Genomic DNA, 21,950 nt, shown 5'->3' with positions numbered 1-21,950 from the left:
TTGGTGCAACATGCAAACATTATTGTATTTTAGCTGGTACATTATTATTTTGCATAAATTTGGTCATTACAAGCATTCGAACCTTGTTTTCCAGAGATTCTCCGATGAAGCTGCTGACACTCCAACTAAAATGGATTTAGCGTCTTCCAGGTTTCTTTCCGTCTGTCCCTGTAACTTAATAAACAAAAATAACCACAAAGAATATTTTTTTTCATCGTGCATAATTTTTATTTTCTGTGCTATAAATGAACTTTAAAAAAAAAAGCAAGCGAGAAATAATGTGTTGTTAACTTGTAACTGTTAATTTTTTTTAATTATTGGCAACTTATAACTGTTAATATTGCAATTGCAGTTTGCAAGTGTGCAATGCGCCAAACAAGTGTGAATAATATGATGACAACACCGACTGGTCTGAACCGAACCGGAGTCTCCGGGCCGAACAGTGAACCAAACACCACCTACAAGCCAGATCTTCGAAGAAGCTTCATCCTTGCTCATTTTCCTCCTCCTCGTTCTCTTCTGCGGCTAAAAGGGACACTGTTATTCCACGTATGAAGTACTTAATGCTCTCAACGACCCTCAGTTTTCCACCAAATCCTTAATACTTTTGCATTGCTGCTGTATCTCTGTCGGCTTCTTTCTTCCACTCTCTGGGGTTTCCTAATATTATTACTCTTCCTTTTCTTTTCTGGGATTTCCCCGTTTCACAGTTTTGATCTTTGGAGCTGCAAATCATGCAAGCAACTCAAGCAGCCACGAATGAAGGTTCTGATAATTCACAAAAGGTTGGATTTCAACGATTGATCTGCGTAACATTTAAAGTTCTGTGGTTTTAATCACTACCGAAAGTGAGATGGCTATTCTGCTTTTCTTCTAATTCAATTCATAACTAGTGGATATTTGCAGAAGCTTGAATCCAGTAGTGTTTAATCTTCAGTTTGTTTTTCTGCAATCTTGTGGCTGGAATGGTGTAGTTGCTGATTGATTTCACTTTTCCATATCTGTTTAATTGATCCAGTTGAAATCAAGGGGTTTGTAATTTCAGCTTCTCCTATGCTTGCTTGAAACCGTTCCTGCAGGCTAGTCCCCGTACTAAAATCCCTTTCTAGATTTGCGTCCTAGTTTCAATGCTTACCATGTTTGGGTTCGGATATGGATTTTCTTCTTTCCATGTCACCGTGGACTGCCAGACCAAATTGAATAATTTTATGCTTAACTAGCTACGTTCAGAGAACATATCATGCATAATCTGCAAATTGCTTTTTGGTTTCATAAATTTATGTTCAGTGAAAATTTAGTTCTAAGAGGATGAAAGAGACCTATGGGGGAAAGTTTGCCCTTAAATTGGCGAATGAGAGAACCTGGAGATAAGCGTGTGGGCATTGGTATGGTGCCAATCCCTTAAGTTGGTGAGCCATTCATGTGTTTGCTCTGATGTAGTTGACAGAAAGAGTTCCGGAAGTATACAAGTTTTTCTTCTCTAATTGAAAACGTGTTCTTAAAGATGTTTTTTCAATGCGCAGACTGATCTTCAGTTAAACAGAGAAGTTTCAGACAATGGACCAAGTGGGAGGCGGCCAGATATTTCACTTCAAATCCCACCGAGACATGTAGGTTTTGGAAGTACACGTGGTGGAAGGTCTCTGGACCATTCTCAAAGCTTCTCTAAAGGGCTTCCATCACCACGAGGCATTTTGCGGGCTTTGAGCCTCAAAAGGAAAGGCAATACAGCAGATGCTGAAAGAAGCAGCCTCCTCAATTCAGACCCCAAGGCAGCTCCAGACAGTCCAAATTTGGCCAACTTTCCACCCGCAATTTCATGGAAAAGATGTACTTCTCTTCCTGTTACGCCTGCTACAAATTTGTCCCCTTCAGTTTCTACACCCTGCTTCTGCAAGGACATACAGGGAACAACCTAAACGCCATGTAAGTTTCTTTCTACCTCCTGTGCACTCCTCGTTCGTGGGGTTTCAAATCCTGTCCACATCTGGAGCCATGGGAAAGTTTAATTCATGGCATCAAACTTGTTGATTTAGACATTGAGTCAAGCTTGTGTTTAATGCATTTTAAAAACTATTTTAACATTAGCACACTGACATTAGTCTTTGCCTGAGGAAATTGGCATTTGTGATGGTGGAAAACCTAATGATTCTTTTTAATTTTGTGCAGAAAGATGCGGTTGCTGCTGGTTCCCAGGTTTCAAGGTCCCTCTCTGTGCCTGGGAGGAACATGGTTATTGTAAGATCTTTGTCTTTTCCTGCCCGGAGTGAGCACGCACGGCAAGATCAGAATGATGGTATGTTCTATATACTCTGTTATTGCTGTTCCATTGTCTGACTCCTTTTGCCATGTTTAAATTCATGTGCTTGAATAAACTGTCCGTTTTTATGTTGGCATTGGCTAGAAAAATGGGTGAACTTAAGTCAAATTTCATTCTACTTACAGTTTTCCTCCTCTCGTCATATTCATTTGTTCAATGAATTTAAAACTAAAAAAGTTGTACGTCTTGTTGTGGCCTCTTCCTTATAGAGGCTTTCGATTAAATGATTTAACTAAGAAAAGACAATTCTAAGATGATTTGAATAATTTAATTTGGTAGACTTTATCATAAGTGACCACGTCAGAAGACATCATATTCATATTTAGACAGTATTATAGTGCCGGACTCTAGTTTAATCTCTGAAACTTTATTGAGTTATTGACACCTGAATGATCCAGTGTTTTGCACAAATTGCACACAGTCAAATAGGAATATTTGTTTTTTCATATTTAACGTTGGTTTCTTGGCAAACCAGATCAAATAACTCCTGTGCCAGTAGAAGATGCTGATGAAGAAATTCCTGAAGAGGAAGCAGTTTGCAGAATCTGTTATGATGTTTGTGATGAAAGGAACACCCTCAAATTGGAGTGCAGTTGTAAAGGCGACTTGACACTTGTTCATGAAGAATGTGCAATTAAATGGTTTACCACAAAAGGAAATAAGAAATGTGATGTTTGTGGCCAAGAGGTTCAGAATCTACCTGTAACACTGCTTCGTTTGCCCAGCTCTGCTCAGACAGGAAGGAGACAGGCGCAGGGTCAGCAGAACATGAATCCTGAGACGTTAAGGTGATTCGACAGTCATATCCTCAAATTTGACCTGTTTTTCTACTTGAGAAGCATGGGTAAACTTGCCTTACATGATTGTTGGTGTCCTTTTAAGCATTATAATACTTACCTTTATGAGTTTAAATCAAAATCCAGGCTGTAAGTGTCTGTGCATTCACACATATGGATTTCATCTTCTATTTATAAGAAATTTTCAAGAATTGTTCTTAATTCACCATTAACTTGGCTGATAAAGTGATAATTTGGAAACTTATTGTCAGAATGAATTAATGGGTTCTTCTATTTCTAAGCATCTAACTCATCAACTACTGCACAGTAACATTTTGCTGATTCATTATTCTCTGTTGTTCTTTTTACAGTGCTTGGCAAGACTTCGTGGTGCTTGTCCTAATAAGCACAATATGCTATTTTTTCTTCCTTGAGCAGCTACTGGTATGCCCGTTTGCTATGAGGGAAAGCTTATGGCAATCTATTTCATGGTTATAAAAACTACTTTTGTTGTATTATCTCATTCTTATTGAGTGTTGTTTTCACTTTCTGACATCCACTTGATAATCTCTTCCAGTGGTTTTTTTCCATGTAGATATTATTATTTCTTTTACATTCTAAATGACTAAAGGAGATATAGATTTTCCTTTGTTTGGAGGGGTTGGGAAGAGAAAAGAAAGAACCACAAACTGCTTATGCATTACAGTATCGTGAAATTAAAATGTCTGACTGGATATACCTTAGAAGTTAGGGAAATGTGATTCTAATTGTCTATATTTCCCCCAAAATTTTAATGTCCAATCATGTTCGACCAACACGATATCTGTTTCCATTTTGTAGCTTCCTGACATGAAGACTCAAGCAATCATTATAGCAGCACCATTTGCCTTTACCTTGGGTCTCCTGGCATCTATTTTTGCGGTCATCCTTGGTATAGTCTCATTAATAATAAACAGCACGCCATTTTTTTCCTCCTAATTTTATTTTGATTACTGTTTGAACGTTTGCTTGTGTTGCTTGCAGCAATAAAAGAGTATATATGGACATATGCTGCTCTTGAGTTTGCTCTTGTGGCTATAACAGTACACCTGTTCTATACTATGGTGAGTGGACTTTCTCGTACTCATTCTGTACTATGCCATATAGACCAAACATGATGTTGCACAAGAAGGGGAATCAAGGAAAACAACCAAAATCTACCGCAATATCTTAAATTCATGTGAATAATACACAAGGTGTAATTTCCTAACAGAGATGGTAGGTCTATAAATGATCTGAGTTTTGAGAAGTGTTCATCTACCTGATCTTAGAGAGATAGAAGTTGGAACTCTATATTAGTGACTTTTGAGGTGACACTTTAGTGTTCAGTTCCCTGAAGATCTTTTCTCTTTTTGTCTGAGACAATCCCCTGGTTTATCTGGAACAACTGTTAAATGGATCTTTTCATGTAACCTGGTTGCATTGCAGTTGCACTTGAAGCCCATTTACGCAATACTGCTTTCATCAGTTTTGGGTTTTGGTATGACTATGAGCATCAACTACGCATATATCCAGTATGTTTCTTGGCGTCTGCAAGTCTCCCAGGATGCCAACCCAGTATGAGTCTCCTCAACATGGATTTTTCTGTTTATCTACTGACGTCACGATCGACCCTGTGTTTGCCAATCATCAAATGCTGTATCCTCTCTCTCTCTCTCTCTCTCTATATATATATATATGTATGTATGTATATGATGAAATGTATAACTATTGGAAGGCAAGGGAAAAAAACAGATTGTCTGGACTTTTATGTTTAGGCAGTCTTTGTTGCAAAGCGGATTTCACTGTCAATATCCAAGATGAGTAAATTTTCTTGCTAATGGATGCTGTATAGCTTTCTGTTCATCAATATACGATGATGTTAGGTAGGCCACTGGCTCCATCTTGATTTTGATTTTGTTCTACTCAACAAATTCGGTGTGGGAAAAAATAATAGAAATAGAGAGCCGCCAGATTTAGCTTTCCTCAAAGCTTTCATGAAGAAACACATGCAGCTATGAAGCGAAAAGGACGTCAGCTTTTCCTCTGTGGTGTTGCTGCATTCAACCTCTGAAAAATAGGTCTGCAAAGAGTCGATGCCGGCAACAGAGAGAAGCAGATCAGAATGAACGACTGAACGAGATGGCGCAAAAATTCCTACTTCAATTTCCTCATAAGACTTGAAGAAATGATGATAAATTTTCTTAGGTCAATGATATACTCCCTCCGTTCCTTATTATAAAAACATTTGATACTTATGGCATGTTCCTATATATAAGAGACACTTAAAAGTTGTCTTTATTTTTTGTGTTGATTTTCTATTTTACCCATATTTATTGTCTCCAACTCACACTCTCTCTCATTTCTACTTCTCTTTTAATAATTACCATTGTTCTCTCTCTTTATTAATGAGGGTATTTTTGAAAAAAATTATACTTTTTACACATTGATTATTCTTAACTAATTTTAACTGTTTTTTTATCAACGTAATTCGGTTATTCGTCTCTTATAATAAGGAACGAAGGGAATATATATATATATAGTTTTCCGATAAGAACGTACCATCTACTTATTTGAAATTGTCAGTCATGAAATGTTAATCGGTAAAAAATATTCATACCTCTTTCTTCTTTACATTTCTTCACTACAAAACAACAGACTAGTCATATATCTAACGCCCGTATAGTTGACAGAGGGACGACCCGAATTGGTCTGTTCATCAATAATAGCATCAGACATCATGAACTCGTTAAATTTGATGAAAACTAAGAATTTCTCTTACTCATTAAACAGAGAATCGAACAAAAGATTCGAGTAATGAGTATCATTACAGCCAAAAAAAAAAAAAGGAACCATTTACGATCCTAACAACCGGGGAAAGACATAAAACTTACATGTTCATGCGTGTAAAAATTTCCAGATAAATTATTATCCAAATGGAACCAAATGACATCATTACACAGGGCAGCCATTACCTTTTTTTAAAAGAGAGAATGTCCAAGTTTAACATGGCCTTTGTCGAAGAACTGACAAGCTAAAATAAACAAAATACTACGAAATGCTCACGAGGAGATAAGAGTTCATTGGCTGTTAAATGGCTCGGTCTTATCGAAACAGTTGGCTTTTGCAACTCGAGTCCTCTGCATTGATGCAGTGTCTCCAGCATAACTGTCGCGATGAACCATTTGGTTTGTCAGCGAAAAATCACAGGAGGCAACAATCCAAGAAACCTGGAGAAGAACTGAACATCACGTCGAATGGACCATAACACACATGAAGAAGGCGACTACAAGAACAGAGAAAGGATGATCGAGGGATGCAGACAAAGCGCAAAATCATCGGAGCCGTGGTGGAAATGGATGGCAAAATCACATTACGGACTCACGAAGTGATCATTCTTTTTGGAGGGTGGTGAATACGGTTTTAAAGAACCTCCGCACACCGTTCGGGCATTTGGTCTAGTGGCATGATTCTCGCTTAGGGTGCGAGAGGTCCCGAGTTCAATTCTCGGAATGCCCCGTCTTTGTAATTTTGCTGGCAAAATCAACTGGGCGTACTTGGCTTTTATTTGATTTTTATGTTTTATTGGGTACGCGCGGTTGTTGGGCACTGGGCACTGGCGATTCCTGTCCCTCTGTGATGCTATCATACAACTCGGCCCCTCCATCGTTTTCCCGTGAGTAGAAATGTAGAATTTCCGTGTACTCTTACAATAGTTACAATACCGAACACGGAACAAATTTACCTTATTAAAAACAAATTATAGGCGAATTTTGTCAAAACATAGAACACAGTAACACCCAATGTTCTATGGACAATGAATTGGATCAAGTTTTTCACCCTTTTTCTCTTTCTAGTAGTGGTTACTAAAATCAAAACTAAATGTTTCACAATCCCTTCGGCGCATGTCCAAAAGGTGACAAAATGGGGTATCAATCATATAACGAGGGGGTTTGTACTTCATCTCCATTTCTACACACATCCGAGCCTCACGTATTGAAAACAAATAGAAGAAAGATGAAAACAGAGACAACTTTTCTTCATTGCTCAAAAAGTCAAACGCCATAGGCACGTCCTCGTCTTACAACCCACAAAGTTATCTCTCTCTGTTTTTTTTTTTTGGGGGAGGGGGGAGGGTTTAAAAAAAGCCATAAAATATGATTACTTCTAGGAAGTACAAGGATGTATGGTTGGTTAAACTTTCACCTGCATCCTCTCTCCTGGCCTAGCTCTTATCATCTCGCAGCAAAATGAATAGAACCTTAACTTCCTATATGCTCCGTATCACTAACAACCTTGACTTTCAAATCCTTCCATAAACAGCAATCTATTCAAGATTTTCCGGCAAAGATGCAGGATCAAGTTCAAAAGATCCTTTAGGGACACCTACTCTTTCCTGACCAGTCATTTTAAATGAAGGAATCCTATGAGAGAATCTAAATAACTCCACCGATGGAATTTGAAATGAATCTTCACCGTTCTTGTTAGCTCGAGTGAAGAGGCTCACAAAACCTTTCATCTTCTCCAAGTATGCAACAGATACCTCCCCTCCTTCAACGTAATCCGACAAAACTTCAACAAAGTCAAATTCATACTTTTGATGAGATTCCACATCAGTGTACCATTTGATATCCCAATTTTTAAACAGAGCCCAAATCTCACCCTTCCTAGGATAAACTTTAAAAGTACTACGGCCAATCTTTTCACACAAAATCAGATGTGAGAACATAAGACGATCTTCAGTAATTTCAGTGTTGCCAAGCACATACTTCCCACAAGCAACTGGCAGGTTATTTTCTACCCAGTTGATTTCATTTTCATCATCTGGCTCTGCTTCAAACCATGTTATTCGCAGCTTGAATCCGGGAGAGAGGACTTTCCTGATCAAAGCATAGAATCTCGGCATGCCATCAATTGTGTCATATATAGCCCAAATCTGTCCATTCGCAAAACTACCTTCTTTCTTGTCCTTTTCAAAGTCACTGAACTCTGCATCAGGATAGACAAAAAAGGTTGGATCTTCTGCTGCTTCCCCTGTCCCATTTGAGCACTGGTTTGCCTCTTTTCCCCTCTTGTCCAGAGTTTCCTCATTTCTCTTGTGTAAGCTCTCTTGTTTCACCTCTTTCTGATCATCTTTCAGGTCAGCAGCTGAGCCATTACGGTTATTCATTTTAGCTGTCTCCCCATTGTCTTCTTCCGCACCACATGAGCCACTTCCCTTGGCCCCCATTGAGGGATTTAGGTCATCATCATCATCACTTCCATTCTCATTATATACAACCTGAGGCTTAGACCTTGTAGATCTACGTCGATGCTGTTCTCGGCCTCCTTGTTCACCACGAGCACCATCCTTGTCAACAGCCATATCATCTTCAGAATCATTGCTGTCTGCGGAATCAGCACTTTCGCTAAAGTCTGCTACCCTCTTCCTCTTTCTCTTTCTATTTGGTTTATCAGGGATGTTCGGGCCTTTTTTCACAGAAGGCTTTGTATTGACGTTCCCAGTATTCATACCCTGGGACCCAACATCAGCACCATGATTTAAACCATCTTTTTGTTGCCCAAAAGCTTGACGACTTGAATTAGCCGCTACTGATGTACCAAGCAGATATGCAATAAAGGGCCTATGACAAGTGTGACAGGAAACAGATCTATTCACAGCTTCAAAGTGAAACTCATATCTACTATTACAAAATGGGCAAGCAGTCCAAAATGTAGGGCGGCTACCATTGGGTCCCTGCTGTGTAGACTGCCTAGGCTGTTGCTGCTTCTGAGGATTCATGTTGGGAAAATTCGCCCTGACATTGTTTTGCACCCCAGCACTCACATTTGTATGAAACTTCTGTGGTGGATGATATGGCTTTGTAGTTCTGTTCATAGGAACTTTGTACTTCATGTCAAGTATAGCCCGTTTATTTTTGTCCAAAAGTACCCTTTGGGCTTCCCCAATTAGTTTAAATGCAGCTTCTGCACCGGAAAACTTGTTCTTGTCAGGATGAAGTTGGAGGGCAAACTTCCTGTATTGTTTCTTTATCATTGCCTCATCAGCTGACCGCCCAACTTGAAGAATTCCATACCAGTCCATCTCATTCCCAAACAATTTCTGCTCCGCAGAGCAATGCACATCACATATAATAAGCATTTGAGTTATGTTCTCCAGATCAGGATATAGTTGCTGAGCTTTAAGAGCAATTTTACGAGCCCCAATGAAATCTTTACTTTCCATCTTCTTTTCAGCAATTACCTTGGCCCGTAAGGCCTCTTCTTTATTGCAGTCCATCAAAAATCCAGATAATAAAACTTCAAAGCAAGCTTTCTGGTCAAGTGCATTAGAAAACGACTACATTTAATCTAACGTATCTGGGAACAACCTAACCAAACAACTAGGAGTCCATATAAACCTTCCAGCGCCTCACCAGTACCCAAAATACAATATTTGCACCCCAGATAAAACCTGCAGATTTTGCATAACTTACGGCTATTAGATTCTACATTGACCAACAGTTGTAAAAGAACCAAGGAGTCGTTTGCATTGCAAACAGAATTCAGAAGCCTCGATAGATATGTGGATGTTTCTATTTATTACAACCGGAGCAGTGCAATCACAATACTTATAAGTTGTAAGACGATTTATCAGTAAAAATGTTTTTCTTCATCTGTACAAATTAATAAAACCTTTTCTTCCATCATCTTCCAATCAGACTTAATCAAATTATCAAACAATAATAATAAGCTGTAACATGATTTATAAGTAAAAAGGTCCTTTTTTTCCATTTCTTTCTATGAGGGAGATCATCGGTCGTTCAGATCTTCAATAAAATCCAAACTGTTTCAGGCAGCCACAGATACAAAAAAGAAACAAATGTTACAAAGACATTAAAATAACCACCCCCCAAAAAAAAATCTTTTTAGGCTTCTATTCAACAGGAGGACGATAACTCGATGGTAAGGACGTCGAACAAGTTCAGCCACTTTCGGTCAGACTTTAGGCTCCACGAAAGACTAAGAAATAAAGGCGATACGCTTTATCAAAACTAGCCAAAAAAAAAAAAAATGTCAAAAACATTCAAGTCACAGAGGAAAAAAAAGGCCTGACTCATTCTCAAATGAAGAAACGTAAAACGACATCGCGGAAACATAAGTTTCACTTAAAAAACTTCAAGAGAAAAATCAGGAGCTATTGTGCCGTTACAGTTGAGAAAGGCCTATAAACAATGGCATTCTTTTTCCCGTTAAGACAGCACATTGGACAATATGAACATGCGTGTGCGAAGAAACTTTAAAACTACATTAGAACCCTAATTATAGCTAACCTAACAATTAAATCTCAAATGAACCCAAACCCAAAAAAGAAAAATAAACGGAACGATCTCGAGGCGAGTGGGAGAGAAAAAGTGTTGAAACGACCAGAGGAGTACTCACACTTCAGAGGGAACGGAAGGAGAAAACCGGTGGTCGAAGGTTCGGGAAGTGCCGGAGCTCAAACAGCAATTTTGACTTATTTCAGAAATGCTAAGGGCTCAGGCGCCAGCATATGTATCTTTGTCGAGCCGGAGCAGCGTCGGAGACCAAAATGAAGGCTTTAATGATGCAACCAGAGGTGCTAATTGAAAAAGCCCATGGGTCAGCTCAGCTCGACCCGTTCAACAATTTGGGCTCGTAATCATAATTTTACTTCAATTATTTTACTTGGGCCTCCATTATTTCATAGTTTGGGCTTGGACATCGGACAAGTGGGGTCTAATTTGTAACTAAAATTATGTAACTATTCATCTTTTATTACCAACAAATATTGGTTTAGTTGGTAAGAATACGACTCATATTTTATAGACGAACAAGTAAACACAAATTTAATTCTACTAATGATTCTTTGCTATGGTCAATCTCGATTATGATAGTTTCTTATGATCTAAGGACTTACAAATGAAGATGAAATCCACTTCTTTTTTTTTTTTTTGGTTTTGGTTTTTCTCTACTCATCTAGACGAAGTACTTCAGAGTGTCCAAATTCTTATTTGATAATAAGTCTTATTTGGTAATCATGCTTGAATTTTGATGAAGTGAGAATATGGATGGGAATGAGGCATTTAAATTGTACTACCTCCGATCTTAATTATAAGAGCTAATTGACTAATTTAAAAAGATTAAAGAAAGAAGTTAAGTTAGTTATTTGTAATAAATAAATGTTATTTTTTCTAAAATATCTTTGCTAATCAAGTGTATTGGCTAGAACTATCATTGTTAGGAGGACTATCTTGAAAAAAAATACACAAATATTAGACACAAAGTGGATTGAGGTCATATATTTAGGACAAAAATAAAAGTCAAACGAGATCTTAATTAAAGATCGGAGGTAGTATTTGGTATAGAGTAATATTTAAACATAATGCTTTCATTACTTTCATTTTATAATCAACATAAAATGTGAAAAATACTTTAATACCCTTGTCCTGATTCTCGAACTTTATCACTCTGCTCATTTTCACAAATCAGACAACTCGCCGTTCTCTATAATTAGAGGAAGAGGATTCGCAAAGAAAGAGGATGATTGAAGGAACAAAAAACTTCATCAATTGCACACAAACTCACCATCATATCGTCTGAGAAAAGGAGGCAACTCTAGATTAGACGGTGGGGGTAAGGGGGTGTCAAAGAAGAAAAGCAAAACAAGATATTAGTGAGATCTGATGACCTTAGTACACTACTAGTGTCTTTCTATGTTGTCATTCCTTTTTTATCAAGAGGATATGGAGAAAAAGGCATGGTGAAAAGCATAAAAGATAATGACAGCCCTTGAGGTTGGAGAAGGAGGGGACATGGCCGAAGAGACATAACAACAATAGAGAATGAAGACAAATACAACAGCAAGGTTAAAGAGCATGTAGCAGTGATAGAATTCCCAGCATCACCTCTCCTATAGTGTTTTCTGATCTCACGTACATGGAATTTACTATTTCCAAAGTAGCAATCATTTCCTCATATCAAATAATCTTTTTAGTGAGCCTTTTCAATCATAATCTCAATTCCAACTCCTGCTTCCTACCAAAAATAGGGCCTAAGGACTTATTCAGTATATGTACATTCTTGCCTATGGTATGACTGAAACCACCTTTTAAAAAAAAAGCTAAGTTTTGTTTTTTTTTAAATATACATTTCATTAAAAACCCCATATGAAAAATGAGTTAGTTTCTAGCACAAGATTGTTGTAAATATTGTACATGAGCGTGTTAAAGAAAGAGCCTCTCTAACATTCTTCCTCTTTTTGATGGATTTCTCTTTTTAATAGATAGACGCTTTTTTAGACATATCTTGTACCTACCTGTGACCTATAAAAAAGGAATGTTTGTCAAAGAAGAAGTAACCGCTCTTAAAGTGCTCGTGTACTTCTTTCTCCAATGAAATCTTCTTCTCTTTTCCGAGTTCTCTTACCTTTTGTTTGTCTGTTTGTTTTTTTTTTTTAATCACCGTGTGTTGTTATATAAGAGGGATCCATTTGCTCTAATTTATTGAGCAGTTGCAGAATATCTCTATAAAAAGAGTAACTAGTACATGACATATGATTAGTCTTTATAGATGTTGCCAACAAAGATCATCGTTGATCTCAAGTCATCATGACCATTTCTCCCCTCTCATCTCTGATTTCACATTTGTTGAGCAACTCAATCATTCACCTCCTCACCAGCCATTCTTGTATGAGCGTCGTCATGTTCAACATCATGACAACCTGGGTATAATTCATCGTGTTGAACCCTTTGTATATCATAATTGATAAATTACGCAAACTCCATGAACGGCGACATTGATGATGCGAAAGGATACAATTAGAGAGCAAAAATGGCTCTGGTTCTCGTCAAGGCCGGCTTGTGTTGGTGATGTTTGATTTGTGGAGTTTGATCATGGTGGTTCGAGGTCCTTGTTAGCTACTCCCTCCCCTTTCTCTCTCTCTCTAAAAATATAGTTCTTCTGCGATATTTTTCTTCTGGATTTTGCATCTTTCTGGTTTATTATCGTTTTCTTTTGATACACTGATTTCATGATATTCGACAGACTGGGTACATGATTCGTTTTATGAATCTATTGATTTCACAATTTTTATTTGATTTTTAAGATTAATGAAATTTCTTACGCGATGGAAAAGATGAAAATGAAATGAGGAAGAAGAATAACCAGGGGGAGGAGTCAAGTAATTCAATAACAAATTGAGCAAGAAAGATGATTTCGTCGTCATGATGAGAGCAAGGGCAATTTTGTCTTCTCACTTGTGTTTCATAACGGTGGGCGGGCCTTATCAGAGTTTTTCAAATTAAAATATGTTAATTTGTTCCGTGGGGTATTCTCCCACGGGCTTCATTGGTCCAATAAGCATGAGACTAGATTACTTATTCCGTTTTTAATTTTGCCACAAACTTGGCCGAAAACGTTTTGTGACAATTTCAAACCGCTTTATATAGACTACGGGGCAAAGGCCCAACAATTTTCAAATAATCAAAATCAATACAAGTTTCTATTGAATTCTGTTAAAAATACACAAACTTTTGCTAAAAATAATTAGTTAATGTTAACAAAACTCAGAAAGGTTATGAATGATTCATATTTTTAAAATAAAGCAAATCTACATAATTTTAACAAAATTTATAAAATGCTTTTTATAAATTACTTCTGTTCTCAGAAGAAACTTATGTAACCGTTTTAAGAGGCGTATACTATAATTTGCTGTAACGTTTTCACCATTAAAATCATATACAATTTTATTTTCAAATAAAGTATTCAATAATTTAAATCGTTCGAAAATATTTTTGAATTTAACACGTCATGTATAATAGTTATTTAACGTTATTCACCAGTTGATAAGAAATGAAATTAATAGAAATAATGACATATAACAATTTCCCAAGGAGAGAATAAAATCTGTATAGTATATATACTATATAAGAATTTTTTTTCTTTTTCAGTTTTACCCTCCATTTAATGCCATAACATTTTAAATCTTACTACCCCATTTAATGCCCTCCATCTAACTGGGATATTATTGAAAACAAGCAATAATTATACCTTAAAATTTGAGAAAAGACAGTTGACAAAATGAAAATATAAATTAGGACAAGTAAATATGAACGGAGAAAGCAGCTTTCTTTGCTTTGGGTCTTATTTCCAAGTAATGAGGGTATGCAAAGGTCCAATTTTCATGGCAACTTAGAAAATTTAAAAATCTGCGACAGGAATGGGATTAAAAATATTAGAGAGAGAAGGTTTATGTTGGCAAAACATTTGCAATTGTCCAAGAACCCTTAATTTACAGTACAAGTAAATATTACTAAATGACAACATTTGTTCTAGCAGAAGACACTCTGAAAACTGCAGCAAATCTCTATGTACTAAAGCAAAAGTGGTATAACATTCAAATGGCCGCAAATTGTGGAAATTATTCTCTTTTTGATAAATGGGGCTTATTTGCAGGTTCCTCACAAGCCACATGCTCTGCCCCAAAACAATGGACGAAAGCGCTCCTGCCCAACCAGCCTCTTTGGGGTGTAATGGAAATCTCTACGCAAAAACCCTTGGCCTTTTCAGACTAGCATTATTGAACTCATCCTATTGCATAAACAGAGAAATTGAGAAAAAACCATTAGATATCAACCTAGTTAATAAGATCAGCGATCATTGCTCAAGAGAATGCGTTTGCGCATAAAATGCAGAAAATATAGGAAAATTTCCAAACAGATATCAGATACATCAATAGAGATAGCTGCATAAGAAGTAATGTGCATTATTTATTTTACAATGCTTCGTTGCGAGAGCATAAAGCTAATTAGTGCTCAAAAAGATAAAATCAAATCAATTTTCTCAGACTGTAGAAGTACATGGAACATGTCGTAGCATAACTGATCACAGGTAATTTAAAAGCCAGACACAATCATATCCACAACTAATTCCCATGTTAAAACAACATGTCAACCCAACTAGATCAAGCAGAAGACTAGAACTTGAAAACATGGTAAAACATGGTCAACGGTGGTTAAGTCTTGCGAACCTCATTAGTAGTCTGCCAAAACTTTTCTGAAAAGCTCCTTCGGTGCTGCGCATGCAAAATGAAGTCACATAAAGAAAATAAGACATCCAAACCAAAATCAAATAAAGTGAAGGGGGTTAATGGTGAAAAGGTGGATTGAACTTAGTTTGCTGAACCTACATATTCTACGTACCTGGCAAACCAGTAAATTTCTCATACTGTTCATAAGCCTGTCCTAATAACATCTCCAATCCTGTTACAATGGCAGCTCCTGACTCTTCAGCATCTTTCAATAGTCTTGTCATTTTGGGGGTGTAGACAGCATCAAAAACCAGGGAGTAATACTTCAAAGCATGCTGCAAACAAGTAATTTGAATAGATAGTTAGATTTGAGTTTCGGGCCTTCAACTGTGTTTATGTTCAATATCAAGAGATTTGGGTGCTTTTCCTGCTAAGCTTGAATGCTTAACTCATCCAGAACAGAAGACACCATGTCCCCAATATCTAAATGCCTGTAATTGCTCGCATTATGTTTATATAAATCACAATGAGTAAATTTCTTTTTATCACCACAAAGCTAAAAAGGTGCATTATTTATATTTATCTTTCTAGATGTCCATCAGAAAATTAGATTTCCGATGAGGCATCAGAAACTTCTTCGCATTTTTCTCTTCTTCAATAGATTTAAGAGAACTACTTCTAACTTGCCTAACATGGCCAGGTCACCATAAAATGAATTAAATTCTGCAAAATTATCAATTAAAGGAGTAGGGCTAGTCTCACTAGATTAGAAGACGACAAATTACAATCAACGGATATCATGCATGATACTTGAAGACAAAGATAACAGAAGTATGCATTTTCACAATCAATAACCATACTTTAGTAAAGCAAAAAGCTGATGTTGTTTAGAAAATTTTGGCCACATGTAGTACCAGACCACAGATAAGATTCAAAACTTCTGATAACAAGGTTGCAATGACCTAATTGATGCAAGAAAGCAGCATATCAAAGGGGTCAAACCTTAGAGATTGGTGTTTCATCAATTTTTGGTTGCATTCCGATTGATGTTGTGTTTGCTAGAATCATGCCATTCTCCGGGTGATAATTATCTAACTCAGCAAGGGTTAAAGCTTCTCCTCCAATCAGATTGGCAAGTTCTCTGGCACGATCTATGCATAAATAATACACCAGTCTAAATACAATCGAAGATAAGGAGGTAATAGATAGCAGCTGTGTTTGTAAGAAAAGCTACACGGTTAATGCAATATATAGGTTTCAGGGGCAAGAAACGTTGTGTTTTAGAGCAATATAAACTTGAAGACAAAACTTGTGATCGCACTTGGATAAAACAGTAGTATTAAAATCAAAGGAAATTAGGTACACCTCTTCAATAAGTAACGGAAGAGGAAAATCACAAGATCCAAGCTAATTCCGTCCAAAACACAACCAAAATAACACCAAACAGTCACAAGGGGACATAAACCAGGACAGGTCCTACTGCACTGACTTAGAGGTCAGGCTCTCTCCACACGCAGAGCAGAAATCGTGCTTATGTAATAGATCTGCACACAACCCTAAAAATGCACACCCTACCCTCATACATTTTCTCTTATTCAAGCGACATTGTTTTGTGACAATTGGTCCACTTTGGCCCTCTTGCTAAGGTCTTTGGGATAGTTCCTGTTATAAACTTGGCCCACTGTCCCCTTGGATCTATCAAGTTGAAAAGGATGAAATGTTGATATAAACTGTCTTTCTAAGCCCATGGTTTTAAGCCCTTCATACAAGAACTTTTTATTCGTCAAATAGAAATGCTAACAAGAAGCCCTCCATAGTCAAAACATTCAACTCATCAAATGGAAATGCCAACAAGAAGCTCTTCATACTAGAAGTTTTTTACTTATCAAATGGGATTACCAAGAAGAAGGTTTCCATTTTCACTCACTCTAGCTTACTCTCTCTCTCTTTCTCAACAACATAGTTGAAGAAGATACAGCGTTTCAAGCAGGACATTTGCATATTCTGAAGGTTACCATAGGTACGGTTGGCAATCACAACCCTTGCCCCCTTTTCTTTCGCACCATAAGCAAGTGCCTTCCCAGCACCACCAGCTCCAATCACAACAAAAAGCTTGCCAGCTAATGGTGAAGCGGCTGCCTTGCTATAATCCTCACCTGCCAAGAAATAATTGGAGTACATCTCATTGTCAATAGAATACTTATAAAAAGCAAAAACAATAGCAACAAGAAATGTTTAGTCAATAAATGTAACAAAGACCTCGTAGAACATCTTCAATGGAAGAAATGGCACCAACATAATCCGTATTATATCCAATCAACTTCCCATCAGTTGAACTCTTTACAATGCAATTCACAGCTCCTATTGACTGCACTCATATACAAAAACAGCAATAAACTAATCATACACTAATCCAAGACTGTCAGGTGTGGCTGTGCTTTATCATGTGGGATTACCTTAGCAATTGGGTCAACCACGTCACAGCATTTAAGTGCAGCTTCCTTGTGAGGAATGGTAACACTGAAATACAATTCTGATAAAGATCAAATTCTAGAAGGTCATGTGAGAGTCTAAACTATCTAGAACATTAAGGTAGATGGTACAGGAATGCTCATCTGCCTGCCTACCCACCCAACTTCAACAGACCACCAGCATGCCTGCATGAACATAATGTGTATGTATCGTGCATGCACGCATGCATGAATGGATAGAGTTCAATAGCATGACAATAGTGTAATAAAAGATGTATATTCCAACTAAAGCCCACTATGTGCAGGTTGGAAATTTGTTTTTAAAAAAAAAAAAGCCTCCAACTCTTAACAGTTGATGTAAGATAACATAAATCAAGAATAAAAAATTGCAAACTTAAGTCATTAGACCAACTTAAGGAAAGGCCAAAGAAGAATTCTGATCCCCATTGGCTTTGTCAAATCAATGTCAAGCCGATAGGATTAAAATGTTCGTCAGTATACTACTACTAGCAGAACCATCTTTTAGCAACCCCAAGCCGCAAAGAAAAAGGACTATATAAGCATCTTACTTATCATACAATATTACAGCCTTCTTCTGCAGACCCATGGAAAATGACTAGCAGTTAAGAGGATTTAGAAACTGATACCATGGTGTAACTACGGCAGCAAAACAAGCAGCATCAAAAATTAGATAACGGAAATTAATCTTCACAGTCTTAGAAAGGAGTCAGCACCTGAATCCAACAAAATCTGTGGATGAGTAAGTCTGGAGAAAGTTGGCAAGGTCATCGACCAGTAAATGAACGTACACAGCATCAAAACCTATTGATTTGAAGGCTTCATTATACAATAAGGGTGATTTGCTGTGGCCAACTGGCTTTCCAATAATGCCGAGTACTTTTGTATCTGGACCTACTTGTCTGAAATTGTATAGATTTAGCAGATCCTTAATAGTTGGTTGACCAGGAGCTGAAACTAGTCCGGCCTCAAGGGTGCCAAAAGTGAGATACCCACCAAATTTTGCACAAAGTATACGTGAAATTAAGCCCTTATCACCCATAGCAAGTGCAATAATTGGAACCTGAAAGTTTCATTAACTAAAATTTCTCATACATGAAATCAAACCCGAATTAGCTCTCTATCAATGACACAAAATTCAGCTCCTAACCAACTTTTAAGTATTTTTATCCTACAATAATTAATTACATTGATGTATTAGGTCAAAAACTCTATAAGAATTTAGAAGACAATCAATTCGGTCTTTATTCAGATAGTTGGCAATTTGACATGTTAGCAACAACAAAAGATTATTTTCAAAGTTGATCAAATTATATCTATCAACCAACAAAACCAACAAGAAGGCTTATCCCATTAGGGGCCAAAATTATACCTATCAACCATGGACCAAAATTTTACATACGCGGCTTACTTGAGAATGTGTTGTTATTTGAAAAATGCGTGCCACATCAGTGACATCCAAGGCAGTTGTTGCAAACTTCACGATGTCTGCCCCAGTTGCTTGTATCTCTGCCACAAGGTTGGCAAGATCCTCAACTGATGGAGTGTACTGGTAATTGTGTGATGAAACAATGACCTTGGATTTGTTGAGTTCCTTTCCACGTATGGAGTCATAGAACCGATGAGCAGCCTTTGGAGATCCAGAAGAAACCAAAAAGAAGTATCACTAATCTTTAGATTTCAGTTAGCAAATAACATGAAGACAGTATCTGGATTTGTCAAATGAGATGAAAGAGCTAAAATGTCTGGTAAGGATTAACGCTTGCCAGTTCACCACCTTATATCTCTACATGCTGCCTTGATCACCGATGTCAGAAAAAGTTAAAGGCATTTATTCAGCAGAAGAATTCCCAAAGAAAATCTTATTACCAGATGGGATACAGGTTTTTTACAGCATCATCAGGATGATTGACTGATTTATAAATCATGGAACTAGTAAACAGCATAGCTTATGAGGAATGGAAAGAATGGTATATATATCTTAAACAGAGCAAGTATTAATCAACTATAACTGTATTTAATCCATAGTTTACAGCACTAAATTAACCGAGTGACCAAACCATGATACTATAATCAGAAATTTGTTTTTTACTTGTATTTTTAGAATTACCAGATAAATTGAACTGACCAAACTTTTCAGCCTCTCCAGACAATTTCTCATAGCAAAGTTAAAAAAAAAAAAAAAAAAAAAGCAGGTTTGCATTGGAATGGTTTAGCTACATAATCGGATGAATCCTAACCTTAAGTTCAACGTCAATGTAATCAGCTCCTAACTCAATGGCTAATCGTAATGCATCCAATCGCTTGTTTTCATCACCATCATACATGCCACCTTCCCAGTTTGGCCTTGAGGAACATAAAGTCAGAGAGGTCAAGAAAACGAGAATCCCACATTTCAGCTAGCAATTTCATATTATAGTTACGATCTAGGAAGAACAAAAACAGCATCCACAGAGCACGGCAGAGAAATTAAAGCTTTCAATTTTAGATATTTGAAATTTAAAAAAATAAAGAAATGGATTCACTAAAAAAAAAGAAGGAGTAATTACCTTGACTCTGTACTACCAAGACATATAAATGAAGGCCTCCAAAAACTGTAATTAAAAGAAGATGTTGACTGACTCAAGTAAAACTACTACCATAAGTAACACCAATGCCCAAGCAAAATATGAGAGTGAATTTGGCTCTTGGCAAGTTGAGAATTTTCTGCACCTTAATAAGTCCATTTGCCTCGCATCCTTTTTTTTTTTTTTTTTTTTTGTTTTCTGAATACAAAAGTAAGGCTTTGTAGGGAACCTAGAGAGTTACCATCTCACATTTTAGCCAGAGAGTACAGAGAGCTTCTTAGGTAACCACAATTAAAAGAAGTCTGCAATGATACCGCTGCAAGTGACCACTAAGGAACTCTACGTATTCTCTTATCACAATAAAACTTAACGTCCTACTATTTAAATAGCTTTGGTCATTGTTACGCTAGTCCTTGGATTTCTCTATGTCCAGGAAAAGACAGTGAATTCGCCATCTAAACTGGTCATACCAATCAACTATCAGAAATAGCATACATCAGAAAAGCTACAAGAGTAATAGGAATCCATTTTGCCAAACCTATAGGTGAAAATTGCCGGTAAAGGACACTCTTTAATTAGAGAGTTCAAATCTTCAACATAGCTGAAGTTCTTCAAAGAGTCCAATCGTATTTCAACAAGGTCAGCATCACTAGCTTTAGCCTTGTGCATGTCAATCTTCATCTTGTCAACTGACTCTCCCATTATAGGGACACAAATTAAGGTTCCATTCTTCCTGGTTTCTTCACTTACCGTTTGACCGTAAGTAGAAGACGCAAGCTGTTAACCACCAAACCAAAAATGAAGAGACAATAATCATAAGACCAGCCATGATTATAAACAGCTAAACCCAAGTTTCTAAACATAGCCTAAGAACAAAGCATGCATTTAAAAAAAAAAAAGCAATTAAATTCACCGCAATTAAACCATCCATACCCAAACAACTCGGAAGATTTAATTTTCAGCAGATTTGGCAAAACAATGACATGCAAAGCAAAATCAACTTGGAAAGTTAAAAAAAAGAAATTGCTTCTCTAAACTCGCGGGCAGAAAATTAAATCATCTTCGCAACCAAACAGAAAAAACAGATAGAAAAGGAAGGGTGTGAGGGGGATGGGGTTACCTCCATTGCGCTTTGTTAGAAGATATGGAGTAGGCGGGGAAGCTGCACTGTGACGAATTTGTACACCTGTATACCTGGTGGCTCCTCGAGCGCGACAGTGATCTGTTTCACCAAGTTTTGGTGGTTGGTATCTGGAAAAAGTAAATCAATAGGGCAGGTGGTGGTAGGCAAAAACGAGGGATGCGCTCAGTGGAGCCACTACCAAGCTGCGAGTCGCTTTGCAAAAAAGTCAAGTTGCGTCAGCACCCCGTATTTTCTGAGATATATGGGAGTATTTGAATGAAACCAAATTATAATTTAAAAGATAATTTTTAGAAAATAGATTTTTAAAAGAATAGATTTTGTGAAAAGATAATTTTGATAAAATGAATGTGTTTAGATAGTTGTTATCAGAATCACTTTTTATATGTGCAAATTATTAAAAAAGACATAAGTTAATATGATAATTATATAAAAATAAATTTTATAATATATTTTAATTTGAAGAAATAAAATTGTTAATAATATATTTTTTACCAACATAATTTATAATATATAAGATAATGTAATTAATAATTAATTAATATGTGTATATACATTTATAAAATATAAGATTAAATATATTTATAGAAAAATAATTAAAGGGTGTT

At 36.8% G+C, this 21,950-nt stretch overlaps 2 protein-coding genes, 1 non-coding gene and 1 pseudogene across 5 annotated transcripts; 2 read left to right on the top strand and 2 right to left on the bottom strand.

Moving 5' to 3' along the window:
* Positions 1 to 552: 552 nt before the first annotated feature.
* Positions 553 to 5,008, top strand: LOC114718596 (uncharacterized; annotated as a pseudogene).
* Positions 5,009 to 6,561: 1,553 nt separating this feature from the next.
* Positions 6,562 to 6,633, top strand: TRNAP-AGG (transfer RNA proline (anticodon AGG)). Its single transcript has one exon. It is a non-coding gene; the product is annotated as a tRNA-Pro (tRNA).
* A 499-nt stretch (positions 6,634 to 7,132) lies between these two features.
* LOC114718634 (uncharacterized) lies at positions 7,133 to 10,637 on the bottom strand. The gene is made up of 2 exons (XM_028904020.1): positions 10,537 to 10,637; positions 7,133 to 9,568 (listed from the first exon to the last, which is right to left on the bottom strand). Exon 2 carries the CDS (start codon positions 9,392 to 9,394, stop codon positions 7,442 to 7,444), a length of 1,953 nt encoding a protein of 650 aa, XP_028759853.1. The 5' UTR covers positions 9,395 to 9,568; positions 10,537 to 10,637; the 3' UTR covers positions 7,133 to 7,441.
* Positions 10,638 to 14,315: 3,678 nt separating this feature from the next.
* LOC114718622 (bifunctional 3-dehydroquinate dehydratase/shikimate dehydrogenase, chloroplastic) lies at positions 14,316 to 21,503 on the bottom strand. Of its 3 annotated transcripts, none has more exons than XM_028904007.1 (12): positions 21,322 to 21,503; positions 20,740 to 20,978; positions 19,875 to 19,980; positions 19,037 to 19,264; positions 18,351 to 18,697; positions 17,602 to 17,665; positions 17,405 to 17,513; positions 17,161 to 17,301; positions 16,148 to 16,296; positions 15,318 to 15,480; positions 15,146 to 15,190; positions 14,316 to 14,706 (listed from the first exon to the last, which is right to left on the bottom strand). In XM_028904007.1, the coding sequence occupies exons 1-11, from the start codon at positions 21,325 to 21,327 to the stop codon at positions 15,150 to 15,152; spliced, it is 1,593 nt and encodes a 530-aa protein (XP_028759840.1). In that variant the 5' UTR covers positions 21,328 to 21,503; the 3' UTR covers positions 14,316 to 14,706; positions 15,146 to 15,149. The 3 variants fall into 3 exon arrangements, with proteins under 3 accessions (XP_028759840.1, XP_028759841.1, XP_028759842.1); XM_028904008.1 differs by having other exon boundaries at positions 19,046 to 19,264; positions 21,322 to 21,500; XM_028904009.1 differs by lacking the exon at positions 21,322 to 21,503 and adding an exon at positions 21,135 to 21,215.
* Positions 21,504 to 21,950: the final 447 nt, after the last annotated feature.

The sequence above is a fragment of the Neltuma alba genome, unplaced genomic scaffold, assembly GCF_004799145.2.
Source record: "Neltuma alba isolate B1F8T4 unplaced genomic scaffold, ASM479914v2 tig00011854_pilon, whole genome shotgun sequence".
In the NCBI taxonomy this organism is placed as follows: domain Eukaryota; kingdom Viridiplantae; phylum Streptophyta; class Magnoliopsida; order Fabales; family Fabaceae; genus Neltuma; species Neltuma alba.
The sequence above is the reverse complement of the archived record's forward strand: the minus strand, read 5'-3'. Positions and strand labels throughout refer to the sequence as shown.

Coding starts and splice junctions, on each gene's coding strand:
- LOC114718634 (XM_028904020.1), bottom strand. CDS start 9,394: ATGGACTGCAATAAAGAAGAGGCCTTACGGGCCAAGGTAATTGCTGAA.
- LOC114718622 (XM_028904007.1), bottom strand. Junction 18,698..19,036: donor CACATTCTCAAGTAAGCCGC/GTATGTAAAATT, acceptor TGAAACTTTCAG/GTTCCAATTATTGCACTTGC. Junction 17,666..18,350: donor ACAGATTTTGTTGGATTCAG/GTGCTGACTCCT, acceptor ATTGTATTTCAG/TGTTACCATTCCTCACAAGG.